The sequence below is a fragment of the Somniosus microcephalus genome, chromosome 11, assembly GCF_052327205.1.
Source record: "Somniosus microcephalus isolate GS21.2 chromosome 11, FLI_Smic_1.0, whole genome shotgun sequence".
NCBI classification, from domain to species: Eukaryota; Metazoa; Chordata; class Chondrichthyes; order Squaliformes; family Somniosidae; genus Somniosus; species Somniosus microcephalus.
Genome location: NC_140997.1, coordinates 201,232,141 through 201,252,150, shown reverse-complemented (window position 1 = coordinate 201,252,150; position 20,010 = coordinate 201,232,141). Strand labels below are relative to the sequence as shown.

Genomic DNA, 20,010 nt, shown 5'->3' with positions numbered 1-20,010 from the left:
TTTTCAGACGGCATAGAGAGTGAGGTAAAAAGGGAGGGGGGGGGGTCGTGGTATTGATTAAAGAAACTATTGCAGCTGTGAGGAGGGATGATATGCTGGAGGGATCATCAAACGAGACCATATGGGTCGAATTGAAAAACAAAAAAGGGGCGATCACACTGCTGGGAGTGTACTATAGCCCCCCAAACAGTGAGAGGGAGATAGAAGATCAAATATGTAGACAAATTTCTGAGCAATGTAAAAACTATAGGGCAGTAATAGTAGGGGATTTCAACTACCCCAATATTAACTGGGATAAAATTAGTGTGAAGGGTACAGAGGGTGTGGAATTCCTAAAATGCATCCAGGAGAACTTTTTTAGCCAGTATGTAGCAAGCCCAACAATGGAGGGGGCGGTTTTGGACTTAGTTTTAGGGAATGAAGCTGGGCAGGTAGAAGGCGTATCAGTGGGGGAGCATTTTGGTGCTGGTGACCATAATTCAGTTAGATTTAAGGTAGTTATGGAAAAGGACAAGGATAGACCAGGAATAAAAATTCTAAATTGGGGAAAAGCAAATTTTGCTAAGCTCAGAGGGGATTTAGCCATAGTGGACTGGAAACAGCTACTTGAAGGTAAATCAGTGTCAGAGCAGTGGGAGGCATTCAAGGAGGAGATCCGGAGGGTTCAGACCAAATATGTGCCCTTAAAGAAAAAAGGTGGGACTAACAAATCTAGAGCCCCCTGGATGTCTAGGGACATACAGGGTAGGATAAAGAAAAAAAGGGAGGCATATGACAGATACCAAGGGCTAAATACTGCAGAATCTTTAGAGTACAGAAAGCGCAGGGGTGCAATTAAAAAGGATATTAGGAAAGCAAAGAGAGCATGAAAAATTCTTGGCAAGTAAAATCAAGGAAACCCCAAAGATGTTTTATAAATATATGAAGAGTAAGAGGATAACTAAAGAAAGGGTAAGGCCTATTAGAGATCATGAGGGTAATGTGTGTGTGTGGAGGTGGGAGACGTCAGTAGGGTTCTTAATGAATACTTTGCGTCTGTTCTCACAAAGGAGAGGGGCGAAGCAGACATTGCTATCAGGGAGGAGGAGTGAGAAATATTAGATGAAATAAACAGTGAGAGGGGAAGTATTAAGGGGTTTAGCAGCTTTAAAAGTGGATAAATCCCCAGGCCTGGATGAAATGTATCCCAGGCTGTTAAGCGAAGCAAAAGAGGCCCTGACCATCATTTTCCAATCCTCTCTGGCTTCAGGTGTGGTGCCAGAGGACTGTTCATGGGGTACCCTTGTTTAAAAAGGGAGAAAAGGATAGACCGAGTAATTACATCAGTGGTGGGAAAATTATTGGAAAGAATTCTGAAGGACAGGATAAATCTTCATTTAGAAAGACACGGATTAATCAAGGATAGTCAGCACGGATTTGTTAAGCAAAGGTTGTGTCTGACAAACTTGATTGAATTTTTTGAGGAGGTAACAAGGAGGGTAGATGAGGGTAGTGCGTTTGATGTAATGTATATGGACTTTAGCAAGGCTTTTGATAAGGTTCCACATGGCAGACTGGTCACGAAGTTAAAAGCCCATGGGATCCAGGGCAAAGTGTCAAGTTGGATTCAAAACTGGCTCGGAGACAGGAAGCAGAGGGTGTTTTTGTGACTGGAAGGCCGTTTCCAGTGGGGTTCCGCAGGGCTCAGTACTAGGTCCCTTGCTTTTTGTGGTATATATCAACGATCTAGACTTGAATATAGGGGGTATGATTAAGAAGTTTGCAGATGATACTAAAATCGGCTGTGTGGTTGAAACTGAAGAAGGAAGCTGTAGACTGCAGGAAGATATCAATAAATTGGTCAGGTGGGCAGAACAGTGGCAAATGGAATTCAATCCGGAGAAGTGTGAGGTAATGCATTTGGGGAGGGCTAACAAGGAAAGGGAATACACATTAAATGGTAGGACACCGAGTAGTGTAGAGGAACAAAGGGACCTTGGAGTGCATGTCCACAGATCCCTGAAGGTAGCAGGCCAGGTAGATAAGGTGGTTAAGAACGCATACGGAATGCTTGCCTTTAATAGCTATGGCATAGAATACAAGAGCAGGGGTTATGCTTCAACTGTATAAAACACTAGTTAGGCCTCAGCTAGAGTACTGCGTGCAGTTCTGGTCACCAAATTACAGGAAAGATGTGATTGCACTAGAGAGGGTACAGAGGAGATTTACAAGGATGCTGCCGGGAGTAGAGAATCTTCGCTATGAGGAAAGACTGCATAAGCTAGGTTTGTTTTCCTTGGAACAGAGGCGGCGGAGGGGAGACCTTATTGGAGGTGTATAAAATTAAGAGGGGCCGAGATAAAGTGGATAGAAAGGACCTATTTCCCTTGGCAGAGGGGTCAAAAACCAGGGGGCACAGATTTAAAGTAATTGGTGGAAGGTTTAGAGGGGATTTGAGGGGAAATTTCTTCACCCAGAGGGTTGTGGGGATCTGGAACTCACTGCCTGAAAGGGTGGTAGAGGCAGGAACCCTAACCACATTTAAAAAGTACTTGGATGTGAACTTGGGATGCTGTAACCCGCAGGGCTACGGACCTAGAGCTGGGAAGTGGGAATAGGCTGGATAGCTCTTTGTTGGCCGGCGCGGACATGATGGGCCGAAATGGCCTCCTTCCATGCTGTAACTGTCTATGATTCTATGTAGCCCTGTGTTGTAGCTTCATTAGGTAGTGCCTCATTCTAAAGTATGCTTGGTGCTGCTCCTGGCATGTCCTTTTACAACCCTCATTGAACCGGATTTGATCTCCTGGCTTGATGTTGATCAAGGAGTGAGGGATATGCCATGCGGTTAAAGATTGTGGTATATAATTTTGCTGCTGATGTCTCAGTGCCTAATGGATGCAGAGTTTTGGGCTGCTAGATCTGTACTTAATCTGATCCACTTAGTATATGCTAGATGTTGTGTATTTTGAATGTTGTATTTGAATTGTCCCACATAGCTTACCGTAGTTGGGATGTGCAATGCACTATGGGAAATAGAGTGCATTGAGTGGAGAAGAATCTCTTGCAAGATGGCTGTTAACTGAACTCTGTCTCCTGCGTACTCTTTTAATTGTTATACAAGCAAGGTTATTAAACTCTTGAGATATAAACAAAAGTGGCGACGAGGATGGGATTTTTTGAAAATAATTTTAAACATTCTAATCTGGGCTAATATTTGCATAAACTAATTTTAAGTGTTTGTGCATGTTATATCTCAGATTAAAATGTTTAAATCTGTGAATTGAAGCACTAAATAACTGATAGTGATTTTAGTTGAGTTCAACATTGGAAGGATCCTTAGTGAATAATTAGGAGCCTGAGAGAAGGAAAATGGCTGGAGTTATCGGTAACATTGGACCGTTTGATGAGAATGTCGAACAATGGAGCTCATACACAGAACGATTTGAATACTTCACACAAGCAAATGACATTGGAGGGAACAAAGTAGTACCTACATTGTTAAGTGTGATGGGACCAAAGACTTTCAATCTTTTGCGTACTTTAGTGCATCCAGATAAACCAGGGACTAAACAATATAACGAAATTGTGGAGATACTAAAAGGGCATTTTTCACCCAAACCCCTAGTCATAGCTGAGAGGTTCAGGTTCCACAGGCGTAACCAGGAAGAAGGAGAAACAGTGACCTTGTTTGTAGCTGCACTAAAAAGACTATCAGAGCACTGTGAGTTTAATGACATGCTAAATGATACTATAAGAGACAGGCTAGTGTGTGGTATGAGAACTGAAGCCATACAGAAGAGACTATTAACGGAGAGTAATCTGACTCTACAAAAGGCCATTGAAATCAGTATTTCCATGGAATTGGCAGCTAAGGAAGCTCAACAGTTGGGTGCAACAGAAAAAGTGCACAAAGTAAGAACAGAGAGCCAAAGGCCATGCTTCCATTGTGGCAAAACGGGACATCTTGCGTCTGCATGCTGGTGTGTGGACATGGATTGCCACAGCTGTGGTAAAAAGGGACATATTCAGCACGCATGCAGAAATAAAAAGGACATAGAGAAAACGTCAAAGACGGAAGGAAGAAAAAAAACATTGTGGCAGAACCACCAGAGGATTACGGTCAATTGTACATAATTCCTTTTATAGCAATGTAGCACAGCTGGGGGCTGCACCTTTAATGTATCTGTTAACTGTACTAGGGCTTCTTTCCTGTACTCCGCATGATGACGTCATGACGTCCGGCACGTGATCTCTCAACGGCGGGAAGAACGTGATGACGTCAGAGCTCGGAACCTTCGAGCAGTAGAGCTCGGAACCTGCTAGCAGTTGAGCTCGGAACCTTCTAGCAGTTTCCAGAGAGGCTTTCAAGCAGGCCAAACCTATTTGCATTGTATCCTACAGTTTCCTGTACAGCTTTGTTTGTTCATAAAATTTTATTGTTTTTGATTTTCTGAGTCGATCTCAATTCTTCGGCTAGGAACCCCAGTTCCTACATTGGTGACCCCAATTTCTTCGAACAATTTTCGTTGAAGTTACATCATGGACACGAACCCAGTCACCCTCAAACTGCCGCAATTTTGGGAGCAACAACCGGCCGCGTGGTTTTTCCAGGCGGAAGCCCGATTTGCAATCCGGGGAGTAGCAGTGGATTCGACCCGTTATTATTACGTGGTCTCCGCCCTTGACAGCGCCACGGCCTCGCGGGTCGTCAGCCTCCTCGAGCGTCCACCGAACTATGGCAAGTACGAAGCTTTAAAAGCACGTTTACTGCAGATTTTCGGTCTGTCCAAGTCGGAGCGCGCTCGCAGACTTATCTCCATGCCCGGCCTCGGGGACTCAAAACCCTCAGAGCTCATGAGCCAAATGCTCATGCTTTTGGGCTCGGAATCGCAATGTTTTCTGTTCCGCGAGCTGTTTCTCTGTCAACTACCAGAGCCAGTACAGACAGCCTTGGCCAATTCCGCGATCACGGATTGTGCTGAACTCGCCGCAGAAGCGGATAAAATATTCACCGTCTCACAACAATCTTGTGCAGCCATGAGGCGCCCATCCCCCACAAGAGTGAATCCGACTCCTCCTCCTGCAGGCTGGTGTGCATACCACGCTCGTTTCGGCACGAAGGCCAGAAATTGCTGTCCGCCCTGCAGTTTCTCACCAAAAAAAAAACCTACCTCAAACCAGCGGTTTTTGAGATGATCAATAAGGCCTAAGGGACGCGCCGGAGTTGCGATGGCCGTCGGGTCTGCAGGGAAACTCCAATACATTACAGACTCCCTCTCAGGGCGACGTTTTCTCTGTGATACTGGCTCCCAGTGCAGTATCCTACCAGCGTTGAAGCTAGATCTTCAATCTGGCAGTCAAGGTCCCCCCCTCGAGGCAGCCAATGGCGCGGCCATTCGCACGTTCGGAAAGCGTAGGGTCCAGTTGAGTTTTGGCGGCCAACGTTTTGTTTGGGAGTTCATCACGGCGAAAGTCTCACAGGCCATCCTGGGGGCAGATTTCTTCTGCGCAAATGGGTTTCTCGTCAACATCCGACACTGCCAGCTAATCAGTGCCTCCACTTTTCACTCGGTCCCCTGCCACCGAAGCACCGCGATGTCTTGGTCAGTTGCCTGTGCAGTCCCATCTCCAAATTAGTTCTTTTGTCTTCTCAGTGAGTTCCCTGAGCTCACCAGGCCCACATTTTCTTCTTCAGTCGCGACGCACGGTGTGGCGCACCACATTACCACGACAGGATCCCCTGTTTATGCGAGAGCGCGAAGGCTGGAACCTGGTAAACTCGCAGCCGCCAAGGCGGAGTTCCATACAATGGAACGCCTGGGTATTATTCGACGTTCGAATAGTCCTTGGTCCTCGCCATTACACATTGTTCCTAAGCCGGGCGGCGGATGGCGACCATGCGGCGACTACAGACGCCTGAATGAGGCTACCACACTGGATCGGTACCCAATTCCTCACATTCAGGATTTTTCGGCCCATCTGGCAGGGAATTCCATCTTTTCCAAAGTAGACCTCGTCCGAGGCTATCATCAAGTGCCCATGCATCCTCAGGACGTCCCCAAAACTGCCGTCATCACACCTTTTGGGCTCTTTGAGTTCCTTCGTATGCCGTTTGGGCTGAAGAATGCAGCACAAGCCTTCCAACGTCTCATGGATTCAGTGTTGCGCGATCTGCCGTTCATCTTCGTCTACCTAGATGACATCCTTTATTGCCAGTAACAGCACGAAAGAACACATTACGCACTTGCATACCCTTTTTTCTCGTCTCGGCCAACATGGCCTTATTATCAACCCAGCCAAGTGCCAGTTTGGGTTGCACAGCATTGATTTCCTGGGACACAATCACCTCAGAAGGCGCCGTCCCGCTGGCCACGAAGGTGGAAGCAGTCACCTCGTTCCCTCTTCCTCAGGCCGTCAGGGCCCCCCAGGAATTTCTGGGAATGGTCCATTTTTATCATCGGTTCGTCCCCAAGGCGGCATTATTGATGCAGTCTTTGTACGAGGCCCTCAGAGGTAAATCGGGCAAAGGCCCGATCGATTGGACACCCCAGATGGACCAGGCTTTCCTCGACACTAAGAACGCTTTGGCTGCTGCGACCATGTTGGCACATCCCCTTCCGGGCACAACCATTGCCCTTACCACCGACGCATCTGATTGTGCCATCGGGGCAGTACAGGAGCAGTGGGTCGACGGCACATGGCAACCACTGGCTTTCTTCAGCCGCCAATTGTGGAAGAACGAACGCAGTATAGTACTTTTGATAGGGAGTTGTTGGCATTGTTTCTGGCCAGCCGCCATTTTCGCTTCCTACTGGAAGGACGCCCATTCACGGCTTTTGTAGACCACAAGCCACTTACTTTCGCGATGGCCAAGACAGCGGAACCATGGTCGGCATGGCAACAACGTCATCTTACGTACATATCTGAATTTACAACCGACATACAACATGTCTCGGGCAAAGACAACCTGGTGGCGGATTGTCTCTCCCACGCCCAGCTCCATGCAGTACACCTGGGAGTCGACTATGTTGGTTTGGCAAAAGAACAGAAGGCAGACCCTGAAGTGCAGGCATACCGGACAGCACCTTCCAGCTTACTAGTGGCTGATGTCAGTTTCCAGGCCACAGGGACCACACTCCTGTGTGACATCTCGATGGGCGTCCCACGTCCAATCGTTCCAGTCGAATGGCGCTGGAGAATTTTCGACACTATCCACGGGTTGTCACACCCTGGCATGAGAGCGTCACAACGACTCATGGCAAAGAAATTCGTCTGGAAGAGCATGCATCTCGACGTCCATGACTGGACCAATACCTGCGTGAGTTGCCAGAAGTCCAAGATACAACGCCATGTTAAGGCCCCAGTCGCCACTTTTCCGGTTCCGGAGCGTCGATTCGACCATGTGCACGTGGACCTGGTTGGTCCTCTCCCTTCCTCTCGCGGGTACACTCACCTCCTCACCGTGGTAGACCGCACCACCAGGTGGCCAGAGGCAATTCCTTTGGTTGCCACCACAGCGGCAGATGTCTCCAGAGCCTTCATCTCGTCGTGGGTAGCTTGGTTCGGGGTACCGGCTGACATCTCCTCCGACCGGGGGCCTCAATTTACCTCGGAGCTTTGGAACGCCGTAGCTCAAAGTTTGGGCACCAAGCTTCATCGTACCACCGCCTACCATCCACAGGCGAACGGTCTGTGTGAAAGATTCCACAGGTCCCTTAAAGTCGCACTGCGTGCTAGTCTCCGTGGGCCTAGTTGGGTGGACAGGCTCCCTTGGGTGCTGCTAGGTCTTCGCACAGCGCCTAAGGCCGACCTGCATTCTTCTTCAGCAGAGCTGGTTTACGGCCAACCACTCAGAGTGCCTGGCGATTTTCTTCCTCCTCACACGGAACCCTGGTCCCCAGCTCAGCAGCTCGTCAGCCACCAGGAAGCGGCTAGGAATTTCATCCCAGTGCCTACGTTGCATCATGACCTGCAGCGCTCCCATGTCCCGGTGGATCTTAAGAGCGCAGAATACGTGTTCATTCGGCAGGATGCTCGCAAAAACCCGCTCAAACCGCCTTACACAGGTCCGTTCCGCGTCATCTCGTCAGATGACAAGTCCTTCACAGTCGACGTCGGCGGTAAGCCTGACCACATCTCCATCGACCGGTTGAAACCGGCGCATCTGGATCTGAGCGAACCAGTCGTCACCGCTCAGCCGCCTCGTCGTGGTCGTCCACCGTCGACTGCCAGTCCAGTACAGCCACAGTCATCACCGGGTCGACCACAGCCGGCCTCTTCTCCTCAGCCTGCGGCGTCATCCCAGCCAACGGCCAGTTCGTCTTCTAGCGCTCCGTTCCAGCTGCCGGGGTATCGCAGTCAGTCGGACAGACTCGTCAGACCCCCTTCTCGCCTTACCTTCTCTGTTAAAAGCAATTCTGGGGGGGCGCATGTGGCGGAACCACCAGAGGATTACGGACAATTGTATATAATTCCTTTTACAGCAATGTAGTACAGCTGGGGGCTGCACCTTTAATGTATCTGTTAACTGTACTAGGGCTTCTTTCCTGTACGATGCGTGATGACGTCAAGCCGTCTGTCACGTGGTCTCTCAACGGCGGGAAGAACGTGATGACGTCAGAGCTCGGAACCTTCTAGCAGTAGAGCTCGGAACCTTCTAGCAGTTTCCAGAAAGGCTTTCAAGCAGACCAGACCTATTTGCATTGTATCCTACAGTTTCCTGTACAGCTTCGTTTGTTCATTAAATTTTATTGTTTTTGATTTTCTGAGTCGATCTCAATTCTTCGGCTAGGAACCCCAGTTCCTACAATTCAAACAGAAGACAAAGAAGCATGTCCGCTCTGTAGAACAGGACAAAACAGAGGCAAGTGACACTTCAGAGGAGGAACTATTACTGAATGTGCTGACTGTAGCTGGGGATTCGCATGGCTACTGGGTCTCAACCTTGCTAGAGGGGCAGCCTGTGCGAATGCAGATCGATACCGGGGCAGCAGTATCTCTTATGTCAGAGACAGTCTACAAAAAGACATTAAAGCACCTTCCACTTCAACCAGCTAATATAGTGTTAAAGACATATACCGGTGAAGGAGTAACAGTGAGAGGTATCACTGAGGTCACAGTTCAGTTGAATGGACAAACTAGGAAGTTACCACTCTACGTAGTTAAAGGAGACTACCCCTCCCTGCTGGGACGTTCGTGGAGGGAGAGAATAAAATTAGACTGGTCATCGGTCTACATGATGTCATACAATGATCCAGGCTTACCCGCCATCTTAAAGAAACATGCAGAAGTCTTTAATGGAGAACTGGGTAGCATGAAAGATATTACTGTGAAGCTTCGTATTAAGCAGGATAGCAAACCCAAGTTCATGAAGGCACGACCCGTACCTTATGCCATAAGACCAAAAGTCGAGGCTGACTTAGAAGCCCTAGTTGAAAGTGGAGTACTAGAACCAGTCAGCATGAGTGAATGGGCAACGCCCATCGGACCAGTGCTCAAGGGGGTGGAGTTAGGATATGTGGAGATTTTAAAGTAACTGTTAACCCTGTATTGTCAGTGGAGCAATATCCGCTTCCCCATATTGATGATTTGTTTGCGGGACTTGCTGGGGGCCAGAAGTTTAGCACAATCGACCTCTGTCAAGCCTACCTGCAAATGCATGTGGATGAAGTCACGAGAAATGCTGGCTATTGTGACGCACAAGGGCCTATTTAGGTATCGTCGACTCCCTTTCGGAATTACATCAGCTCCAGCGCTTTTCCAACGTGCTATGGACCAGATCCTTAGTGGATTGCCTGGAGTCCAGTGCTACTTAGATGATATCTTAGTTACTGGGTGAGATGACCAAGACCATCTGCGTAACTTGGACGCAACGCTACAGAGACTGAGGGATTATGGACTCAGTTCGCAGGGATAAATGCGATTTTTTTCAGGCATCAGTTAGGTACCTCGGTCATGTGATCGATGCCACAGGACTTCACAAGGCACTGTCCAAGACCAAGGCAATCGTGGATGCCCCAGCACCTGAAAATATCAGCCAGCTGCGTTCTTTTCTAGGGTTACTGAACTACTATGGACGGTTCATACCGAACCTAGCCTCGATGCTGAGGCCGCTGCATTGGTTGCTATGCAAAGACAAGAAGTGGGAATGGACTAACAAGTGCCAGGAGGCGTTCATGACTGCAAAGGACACGCTCCTGAAGTCAGAGGCTTTGATGCATTTTAACCCTTCATTACCAATACAGTTAGCTTGCGATGCATCGTCATATGGTGTGGGAGCGGTCGTTTCTCATATCATGCCAAACGGAGAAGAGAAGCCGATAGCATTCGCATCTAGGACTTTGAACAGAGCTGAAACTAACTACGCCAAAATAGAACGAGAAGCACTGAGCATCATTTTTGGCGTTCGCAAGTTTCACCAATATTTGTACGGGAGACAGTTCACCCTACTAACAGATCACCGCCCTCTCACGGCCATCTTCGGGCCACATACAGGGATTCCGTCACTTGCTGCGAGCAGAATGCAAAGGTGGGCGCTGCTGTTGTCTGCACACACATTTGACATTAGATATCGTAAGTCTGACCTGCACGGCAACGCCGACGGTCTTTCCAGGTTGCCGCTGCCTGTCACCAAGCCTATGACGCGTAGCATGGACATCTGCTATTTTAGGCAGGTGGAGAATGCACTTGTTACTTCGACACAGGTCCGACGAAACACCAGAAACGACCCAGTGTTGTCTGCAGTGCTGGACATTATCGTCAGGGGCAAGCTTGACAGCGATGACCCAAACCTGAAACCATATCTCTTAAGGAGAAACGAACTGTCGGTGCAGTCTGGATGTTTGCTGTGGGGGAGGAGAGTGGTTATTCCACCATCGCTACGGAAACCAGTGTTACAGCAACTACACTCCGGACACTGCGGAAACCAGTGTTATAGCAACTACACTCCAGACACTGCGGAATGGTTCGTATGAAAGAAATAGCGAGGAGCTACTTCTGGTGGCCGGGTATGGATGGACAGATTGAGGACAAAGCTAAAACCTGTTCCTCATTCAGAGAGTTCGTAATGTGCCACAGCTTGCACCTCTTCACTCCTGGGACTTTCCGGAGGAAGCATGGCACCGCATTCATGTAGACTTTGCGGGTCCATTCGAGGAATGTTCCTGGTGGCTGTTGACGTGCACAGTAAGTGGCCAGAGGTTGTTATAATGAGGTCCACCACCGCTGAGAAGACCATCGAGAAGTTAGGTGAGGTGTTCAGCCGATTTGGATCTCCGATGCAACTTGTCTCAGACAACGGTCCACAGTGGGTGTCACAAGAAATGGCTACATTCCTGCAGGTGAATGGCGTACAACATATCAGGGCTGCACCATACCACCCTGCGACCAATGGTCTAGCTGAGAGGTTTGTTCAGACCATGAAACACTCTCTAAAGGCATCGCAAGATCAGGGAACGCTTCATCAGCGCCTGAATAGTTTCCTGTTGAGTTACAGGAACACACCACATGCGACCACAAAAGCATCACCTGCCACTCTACTGCTCAAAAGAGAGCTACGAACCAACTTCGACCTGCTGAAACCGCCAAAGGTGAAAGACGTGGTACAGTATCAGCAGGACAAGCAGATCAAGCGACGTGAACAACGCTCCAAAGACAGAGTCTTCAGTCCAGGTGAACATGTGTTGGCACGGAACTACAGTGGTGGACCTAAGTGGGTTCCTGCTACTGTTATTGCACAGACTGGTCCAGTATCCTACACTGTACAGATACCAGAGGACATTGTCTGGAAGAGACACATCGATCAGCTTCTATGAAGTGCAGCAACACCCACTGAACCACCAACAGCAGTTTATCTGCCATTGGGTGACGCTGTGGGTTATCCGCCTTCTACACCGAGAGGCTCACCTTCTGAGGAAGCAGCCGCTTCAGCCCCTATCTCATCAGCAAGGGAGACCTGTATACAGGCACCTCAGCCGCCTACACCTGTGTTGACGTCACCTGTGAGAGACAATGAAATGGAGAGCCAGGTTGACCGCCGGTATCCCACCAGAGCGCGGCGGGCCCCTTTACGTTTGAACTTATAGTTCAGAGGCTTACCCTTTATCTGGGGCAGAATAATCCCCATGAGTATAGCCATGGTTGGAGGAAGTCTACCTTCACTCCCAGGTTATTGTGTTGTAATTGTGTTTTAAAAATTTTGTGGTTCTTTTGGGACATCTAATGTAAGAGGGGAGATGTTGTGTGTTTTGAATGTTGTATTTAAATTGTCCCACATAGCTTACCGTAGTTGGGATGTGCAGTGCACTATGGGAAATAGAGTGCATTGAGTGGAGAAGAATCTCTTGCAAGATGGCTGTTAACTGAACTCTGTCTCCTGCGTGCTCTTTTAATTGTTATACAAGCAAGGTTATTAAACTCTTGAGATATAACATTACACTACACAATGATAGTGCTACCCTACATGATAGAGTGTCCTCCCTGTGAAGGTAGATTTTATCTTCATAAGGTTTGTGTGGTGGTCATTCCTCCCAATGCTATCACAGACAGACAGACATGTCTGAAACAAGCAGGTTGGCGAGAATAATGTTTAGTAGGTTACTGCTCCGTGTCGGTTCATTCACCATTTAATGCAGGCCCAGTCAGTCAGCTATGTCCTTTCTGATTCAGCCAGTTTAGTCAGTGATGGTACTACGGAGCCACTCTTAGTGGTAAACAAGAAAGCGTTCATCCATAGTACATTCTGTGCCTGTCCCCAGAACGCCTCTGGAAATAAAGACTTTGAACAGCATCAAGCTTGCCCTCTGAAACCAAGGAACTGAATAAAGGATGCTCTATCCCACCAGACTGAAAATCCTAATAGATGTTCCCTCCTCCTTCGAGATCCCAAATATAGGCAAGTATTTTCTAAATGGGAGCATCATACAATGCCAATCCCCAGCTCAGGGAACCTCCACCCCTTTGCTGTGCACCCACATGACGATGGTAACCCCTCCAAGGAAGGAGGAAATGCAAACAGGACACTCCCAGTACTGGATAAGCATCATGACTTCTCACCCATAGGGAGACTTGAGTGTTGAAGAGGCTCCCACAGCAACACAAGGGGATCTCACACCCAGAGGACGAGGATTAACAACCCCCACCCCCCCAAAACAGCTAAAACACTAAGATGTGCAACAGATGATGGCCTACTGCAAGCTGAGCAGATGACATTAAGTGCTCAATTCTGTCATGACTCCAACTCATTCTCCTGAGATAGGGTTGACTGCTTATGCCCATTACCAAAAGGGAGACCGCAGCTATTGAGGAGAATGCTGCAGTATGACACCCAGTGGAGCACAAGAAGAGCACAATTAGTGCCAGAAGAGGCAATCAAATTTTATTTTTAACTAAAGACCTTGAACTGGCCATGGCCTTTAAACAGGTGAGTGATTGGCATTATTATGAAAGGAAAGGCAGGCAACCAGGCCCTCTCCCTCAAATCAGTTGTTTAGCTACGAGCTGATAATACATACCCTCCTCTTCATCTTCATCTTCATGCTCATGCTCGTCAACTTCCTGGATAGTGTCTCTATATAGAGGGCAATGTTGTGAAGCATACAGGAAACCATAATGATTTTGCCAACTCCTTCCGGGGCACATTGTTCGACACCCCCAAGTGGCCTAAGCATCTAAAAACTGGCTCTCCTCATCCTCATGTACCCTCATTGCAACTACTATCAGCTGAGGTTTGAGGATAGTATTGTAATGGGAGAAACCAGTATTGCAGCAGTCACCATCAACTGTTTGTTCTCCCTTAGAGTCCTAGGATGAAGAAGTCGTGTGAACCCCCAAGCTAAACATTATTGACGTCCATGATACCCAGCTGCATCTCAATGTTCATGGAATAATGCCCCTTCCTGTTCACATGCATCATTCCATGGTTTGTGGGTACAGAAAACTCTTTTATCCGGCACCGACGTGGTGCCGGTTTATCAAAGTCCGGATTACAGAGAGGTATAGTTAAAAAGGTACGAGAGCTCCGTACACAGCAACAAATCCAGGCTTCCCTGTTGCTTAGCAACAGGTGCAAGAAGCCCAGCCACAGACCAAGCGTCCCTGTTGCTTAGCAACAAGTGCAGGTACCCCGATTACACAGCCACAGATCCAGGAACAGCAACTAATATGAAGTAAAACTTACCTGAACCTACTCCTGAATTTTGCCGGTTAACAGAGATTTCCAGTTATTTAGGTGCCGGTAAATCGAGAGTTTCCTGTACATGAAACGCTACATGACACGGTCAATAACAATTTGTACTTTAGGAAAGTCACAGTGGAGGAAAAACTTAGCTTTCCTGCTGCTGTGCAAAGAATTGTACGTAGCTAGCTACATGTCTCAACAAGGGATTTTCACAACCCTGATTTCATGATAAACTACAAATTGGCTGACGCCAGGAGGTACACCCTGATGGGTGCTGGAAAGGTCAAGGCTATGGTAATATTTACAATGGTGCTGCAGTCCTAATTGCTGGCTGTGTTTGCTGTAATAGGTGACATATGACACTGATAGCCCCCCTACTTAGCCCAAGTCTTCAGCATACTGGTGAGCCTAAACATCCTCAACTCCTGCTTCCCCAAGAATCAGTGTCATATTGATCTAGTGACATTTCACAAACAAGTAAACAAAAAAGGACTTGCAGATGGAAAAAACTTCCCAGGACTAGGAGAAAAAGACTAACAATTTTTAAAATATTATGAACTCCAGAATGTACACACCTACAACACTAATTTTCTTACCCTCAACATGAAGAATAATTTCTAGGCATAGGTTGTCTTTTGATCTTATCTTTAAATTATAAAAAGGAGCATTTAGCCTTGCACATTGGCCACAACCTGGCACAAACCATAGGGTTTCAGTTAATTATGGAGGAACAACAGGAGACTTACTTCCAGCTTCCATGAATACCTCTGGTAGGTAAGTAAAGCCACTCTCTGTCTCCAAGGGATTACCACAGTGTGCATGCTCCCCGGGACGCTGAAGATTAATTACTGTCTTTACGCCATGCCTGAAGCAGGGAGCACAGGAGTCAGAAATTAATTGAACAACTGATTGACAGTTACCAAATCGGAGAACGGCATTATCAATCAAATAAGTTACACATGTTAAAAACTGTGATCACAATTTATTACAAGAATAATTTCTCACACACACACGCACCGTGGCTGCAGTGTGTACCATCTACAAGATGCACTGCAGCAACTCGCCAAGGCTTATTTGGCAGCACCTCCCAAACCCGCGACCTCTTTCACCTAAAAGGACAAGGGCGGCAAGCGCATGGGAACACCACCACCTCCAAGTTCCCCTCCAAGTCACACACCATCCTGACTTGGAAATATATCGCCGATCCTTCATCGTCGCTGTGTCAAAATCCTAGAACTCCCTCCCTAACAGCACTGTGGGAGTACCTTCACCACACGGACTGCAGCGGTTCAAGAAGGTGGCTCACCGCCACCTTTTCAAGGGCAATTAGGGATGGACAATAAATGTTGGCCTTGTCAGCGACGCCCACATCCCATGAACGAGTAAATTAAAAAACTAGCACATTTAACACTAACTCATGCAGTCCTTAAAGCAAGGCCAAATGCCAGAGGGGAGCGGGGCTTGCTGTGTTCCTGCAAATGTTCCTGTATTAATAATCCAAAATAATGAACCTAAAGAAAGGAGAGGAATTTATACACTTCTCATTATTTGTAGTTTTTTTAAATTACACACATAAAATACTGAAATGGTGCTTTAATAATTTCCAGAAAGAATATAATATGCATCTATAATTGTAAAGGAATAAAATCCAGGGTTATTTCTGAACCCAGTTATGACAACCATCCAGGTTTAGAAACAGCTTTTTGATACTGTAAAAGTAGTTCCTTAACATTTACTCTTTTCCACCAATAAAAGGTTCAAATATTACTTTAGAGTTCTGATGAAGGGTCTGCATCCAAAACATTAACCAATATTTTCTCTTTACAAATGCTGACAGATCTGCTGTGATTTCCCAGCAATATGTTTTGACTTCAGATTTCCATTATTTACAGTTTTTCTCTTTTTATTTCTAAATACTTTAATTTTATCATGATGATTTAAACTGAATTTAAATGTTTGTTCCGAAAATAGGCATTAACTTGTTTTCTCTAAATATGTTTATTGACAATGGTGCAGGAATTGATGACATGGTTTATGCTGAAGAGAAACTTATTCTTCAGTCATACTGTGAGAAATAAATCATTGGTTTGCACGTTGTTGACAGTTTTTAAGCAGTGTGCCGGCCATTTCTGTTGTGGCATTCAGTTTTGTCCATCTAAGGAATTTGAAGTTTCCCAATAATCATTAATAATTTAGTTGCACTGTGTGGTGGAAACAAAAATAGATTTAGACATAATAATGTAGATTTTCCACTTCGGCTCACCTAATTTCTGGGCATAAATTGCGCAAAATTGTTAAGCCCGATCAGCTTTCGAATCAGTTGTGGTGTCCCCATGGTTAAATAGCCTGTGGCTGCTCATTGTCTAAGTTTACACGTCAAAATGACCACTTAGGTAAAGAAATGAATGGCTACAGGCCTCGTGGAATATATCCTAGCATGCGCCATTGCCTGCAGAGAGAATGTGGGGAAATGGGGAAAGATGCAAGAAGTCCCTCCTTAAAAACTAGAAACATCTACTCCAGCTAAAAGCTACCTTTTAAATTGTTCAATAATGCTGTATTTTCCAATAATTTCAGTGGATGGACGAGCCATTGCCAATATGTTGTCCGTAATCCTGTACATACACAAAAAATTGTTAGAATAAACAATGCATGAATTACTTTTGCAAGCTAAATATTCAACTTACTTGCCCATTACTTATGGAACACTCAGCAATTCACCAACAATTAGATTTCTTCATAATAGGATGTGCATTTCAGGTAATGTTTCAATATTGATGACACAAATGAACAATTATGCTTTAAAAAGCTAAAAGGTCTAACAATTAAACTCTCTTATTTTGAGTACATCCTGAAATCTTTTGTTATTGTTATACTTTAAGAACAAGATTAGAACAACTTAAACCATGACCAAATGAAGCAGTATTTAAATCATCGGGGATGTTATGGTTGACATCCAAAACTTGGAGCACCTTTCTGCATGTTCACGCACCCTCCTGGGACTAGGGACAGGGTCACTGGCAAGGCTTGGAAGCTAAGCAGAGCCAGGCCTGGTTAGTACCTGGAGGGGTGACCATCAGGGAAGACCAGGTGCAGAAGGTCACGGAAGGAGCCCCGAGGAGGGGCGGTTGGTGAGAAGGTCACGGAAGGAGCCCCGGGAGGGGCGGCTGGTGAGCAGGCCCAGGCGTTGGGCTGAAGATTGTCGGACAGGAGGAATGGTGGAAATGGAATGGCGGCGCACACAGACGCAGCGGCTTTGCTTCTCCCAGGACGGTGCTATTTACGTTTAATGTTAATGTTATTTGTACTGGACTCATGGGAGCTTGCAAGATCACATTTCGTTGTGCATTGTACAATGACAATAAAGTTGAATTATTATTATTCTTTGCATATGAACATAAACCTGATACCCTCAGGGTGTTGGTTCACTCATTGGAAAAACGCGCATCAAACTTGTTACCAACCAGGGGTGGGGGGTGCTGGAAAATCAGTCAACATTGTTGATTCTCTAGCCTTCATTTACATTTTACTGGGTTGGCTCCACCTTTTCTCCTGGTGCTGACAAATGTGAAAACTCACCCAATGCTCACTTTTGGAGGCTGAGAGGGGAAACAAAATGAGGAACTAATTATAGAGGAAACAATATACCTTATGCAAGACTACCATTTGGTGCCAGAATTGGAATGAAACTGGGGATAATTTGATACCGACATCATCAAAGCCCTTTATTAGCAGTTTGTCATGAGTTCCAGTGATCTAGTGGCTTAATATAGTGGAAACACAAACTGCAAATCATATAGATTATATATAGCGTTGCTATCAAGAAGCGGAGATACTGGTTTTATCACTCATTTTATTTGGATAATGACAAATTGGAAAACACTGAAACACAAACCAATAATTTCTGCTTAAATACTAATGTTTGATAAGAAATAGTATTAATATCTGAACAAAAAGGATTAATTTAGTAAATCTCAGTTCAGATGATAGTTCTAAACTGCTTAAGCTTTGTTTCTGTGGTTTATGGCATCACTTGAAACATTCAATTTAATTACTTGTTTGTAATTACACCCTAGTATCCATTATTCTCTTCAGTCGTTTATATGTGGCATTGCATCTTTCTAGAAACTTGTGCATTAAAAAAAAAATGGCCAGAGGTAAATTACAGAGTTATGATGAGGATTGTATTGGTTTTGATAGGAGTTGAAACCATCACTGCATGAAAAACAGCAAAGAATCCCACGCATCTCATCATACTCACCCTGAATTTATGTTATATTTCTATTATAGAAACAAGCTGGTATTTTCTGAACCTCCAAATGGTGCAGATAGTGGGTGGCAAATCAGGATGAGGTTACTGCACAGGTGAATTGTTTAACAGCATTGAAGAAAAACAGATGCATGACTTTTGCTCAGGGAGATGGAAAAGTTACAGTAAGATATCCTGCATATAGAGATGTATGAACACAAAGATTGCAGAGATATCATTTTTAGAAAATACAGGACAATATTATAATCTGTATGTATTATATGGAGAACAACAATTTTCCGAAACTGCAATGCAATCAGGAAAATTTAAACCAGTTATCAAGTAAACTTTTCAACAATCTGAAAATAAGTATGCTGCAACAGTAACTCCTATTGTGTTTCAAAACAAAATGAGATAGAATCAGTGAAAATGGTTTTAAAAAGCTTCCTCAGACTTCTTTTACATCCCATCCTCATCTCACTCAAAATGCAGACTTTTATGTCCATAATTAAGGGCATCTTCATAGCAGCTGCTAACTCCCAACTGTCCCTTAACTTTCAGCTTTCAATCCTGCCCTGCAACCAACCAACAAGCCCTCATCATTCTGTTCTCTGCAGTTACTCCTCAATCACCCCTCAGCACAATCATCTTGTTTATGGCATCCATCACCTACTCTCAATCCCTTCCCAAACCAGCGCTTGGCCATTTAGCTTCACCTCCTTAGTCCTATGCTTGCCAACATCATCAATCAGTGTCCTTCCTCTGACAATGCTCCGACCTCCTTCAAGACTGACATTATCAAATCTTCAAGAAACTCACCCAGAACTCTTCCATTCTCTCCAACCTTCACTTTCTTTTCAAAGTCCTGGAACATGTTGCTTCACTTCCAACAGCTTCTCATCCACACAGCAAACTCCAGTAGATTATGAGAGTTCATCCTTGGTCTGCTCCATAACTCTGATCCTCACTTGGAAATCCCTCCATGCCTCATCCCCACCCTAGCTTAGGTGATCTTATCCAGCTTTACATCCTCACAAGTACCTATGCTCCTCTAATATTCACCTATAGTCCTTGACCACTGCCCCCTTTTCTCCATTACTGGTAACTGTTCAATTAGTCATTATGGCCTTGTTCCCTCCATCTGGTTTCCTCCCTGCTTTCAAATAAACTTCTCACAACCCTTCTTTTTGACAGTGCCTTCAACTCCCATCCCACCGTAAGCCTATTATCCCTCTTGCTAGCATCCACCAATTTTTTCCTCCTTAATGTGAAGTGTTGTGAGTCATCATCCTACACGAGGAGTGCTTTATAAATGCAAGTTGCTGTTGTTGTTATTAATACTGGATTTGTTTTCCAAGGTTCTTTGGGATAATTACAGACTAATTCAATACTTTTGCACACAGTTATGGTCACATGCCTCAGTTGATGTAAATGTTGTAAAAAAGTGGATCACTCCAACATAAATTATGAGCATAGTTTGCTGAAAATGTGCAAATCAGCCAGCAACATACGGCGAGGAAGAAATACCTCGTGAATTATGAATCGCCACAAGTTGCTGAACGATTTGCACTGCTCCACTGTTAGCTTTGTGAAAGTGGCATCT

The 20,010-nt window shown here is 45.7% G+C and overlaps 1 protein-coding gene across 6 annotated transcripts in view; it reads right to left on the bottom strand.

The window, feature by feature from the left end:
- Positions 1 to 20,004, bottom strand: part of ptpdc1a (protein tyrosine phosphatase domain containing 1a) — a 40,975-nt gene extending 20,971 nt beyond the window's left edge. For 4 of the 6 annotated variants that reach the window (XM_086001692.1, XM_086001695.1, XM_086001696.1 and 1 more), the window contains exons 1-2: positions 16,693 to 20,004; positions 14,905 to 15,023 (exon numbers count right to left, since the gene is read on the bottom strand). In XM_086001692.1, coding sequence (XP_085857818.1) covers positions 14,905 to 15,023; positions 16,693 to 16,781 — 208 coding nt within the window. In that variant the 5' untranslated portion in view covers positions 16,782 to 20,004. The remainder of the gene's footprint in view (positions 1 to 14,904; positions 15,024 to 16,692) is intronic. The other 2 variants (XM_086001694.1, XM_086001693.1) reach the window with 2 other exon arrangements.
- Between the last annotated feature and the right edge of the window lie 6 nt (positions 20,005 to 20,010).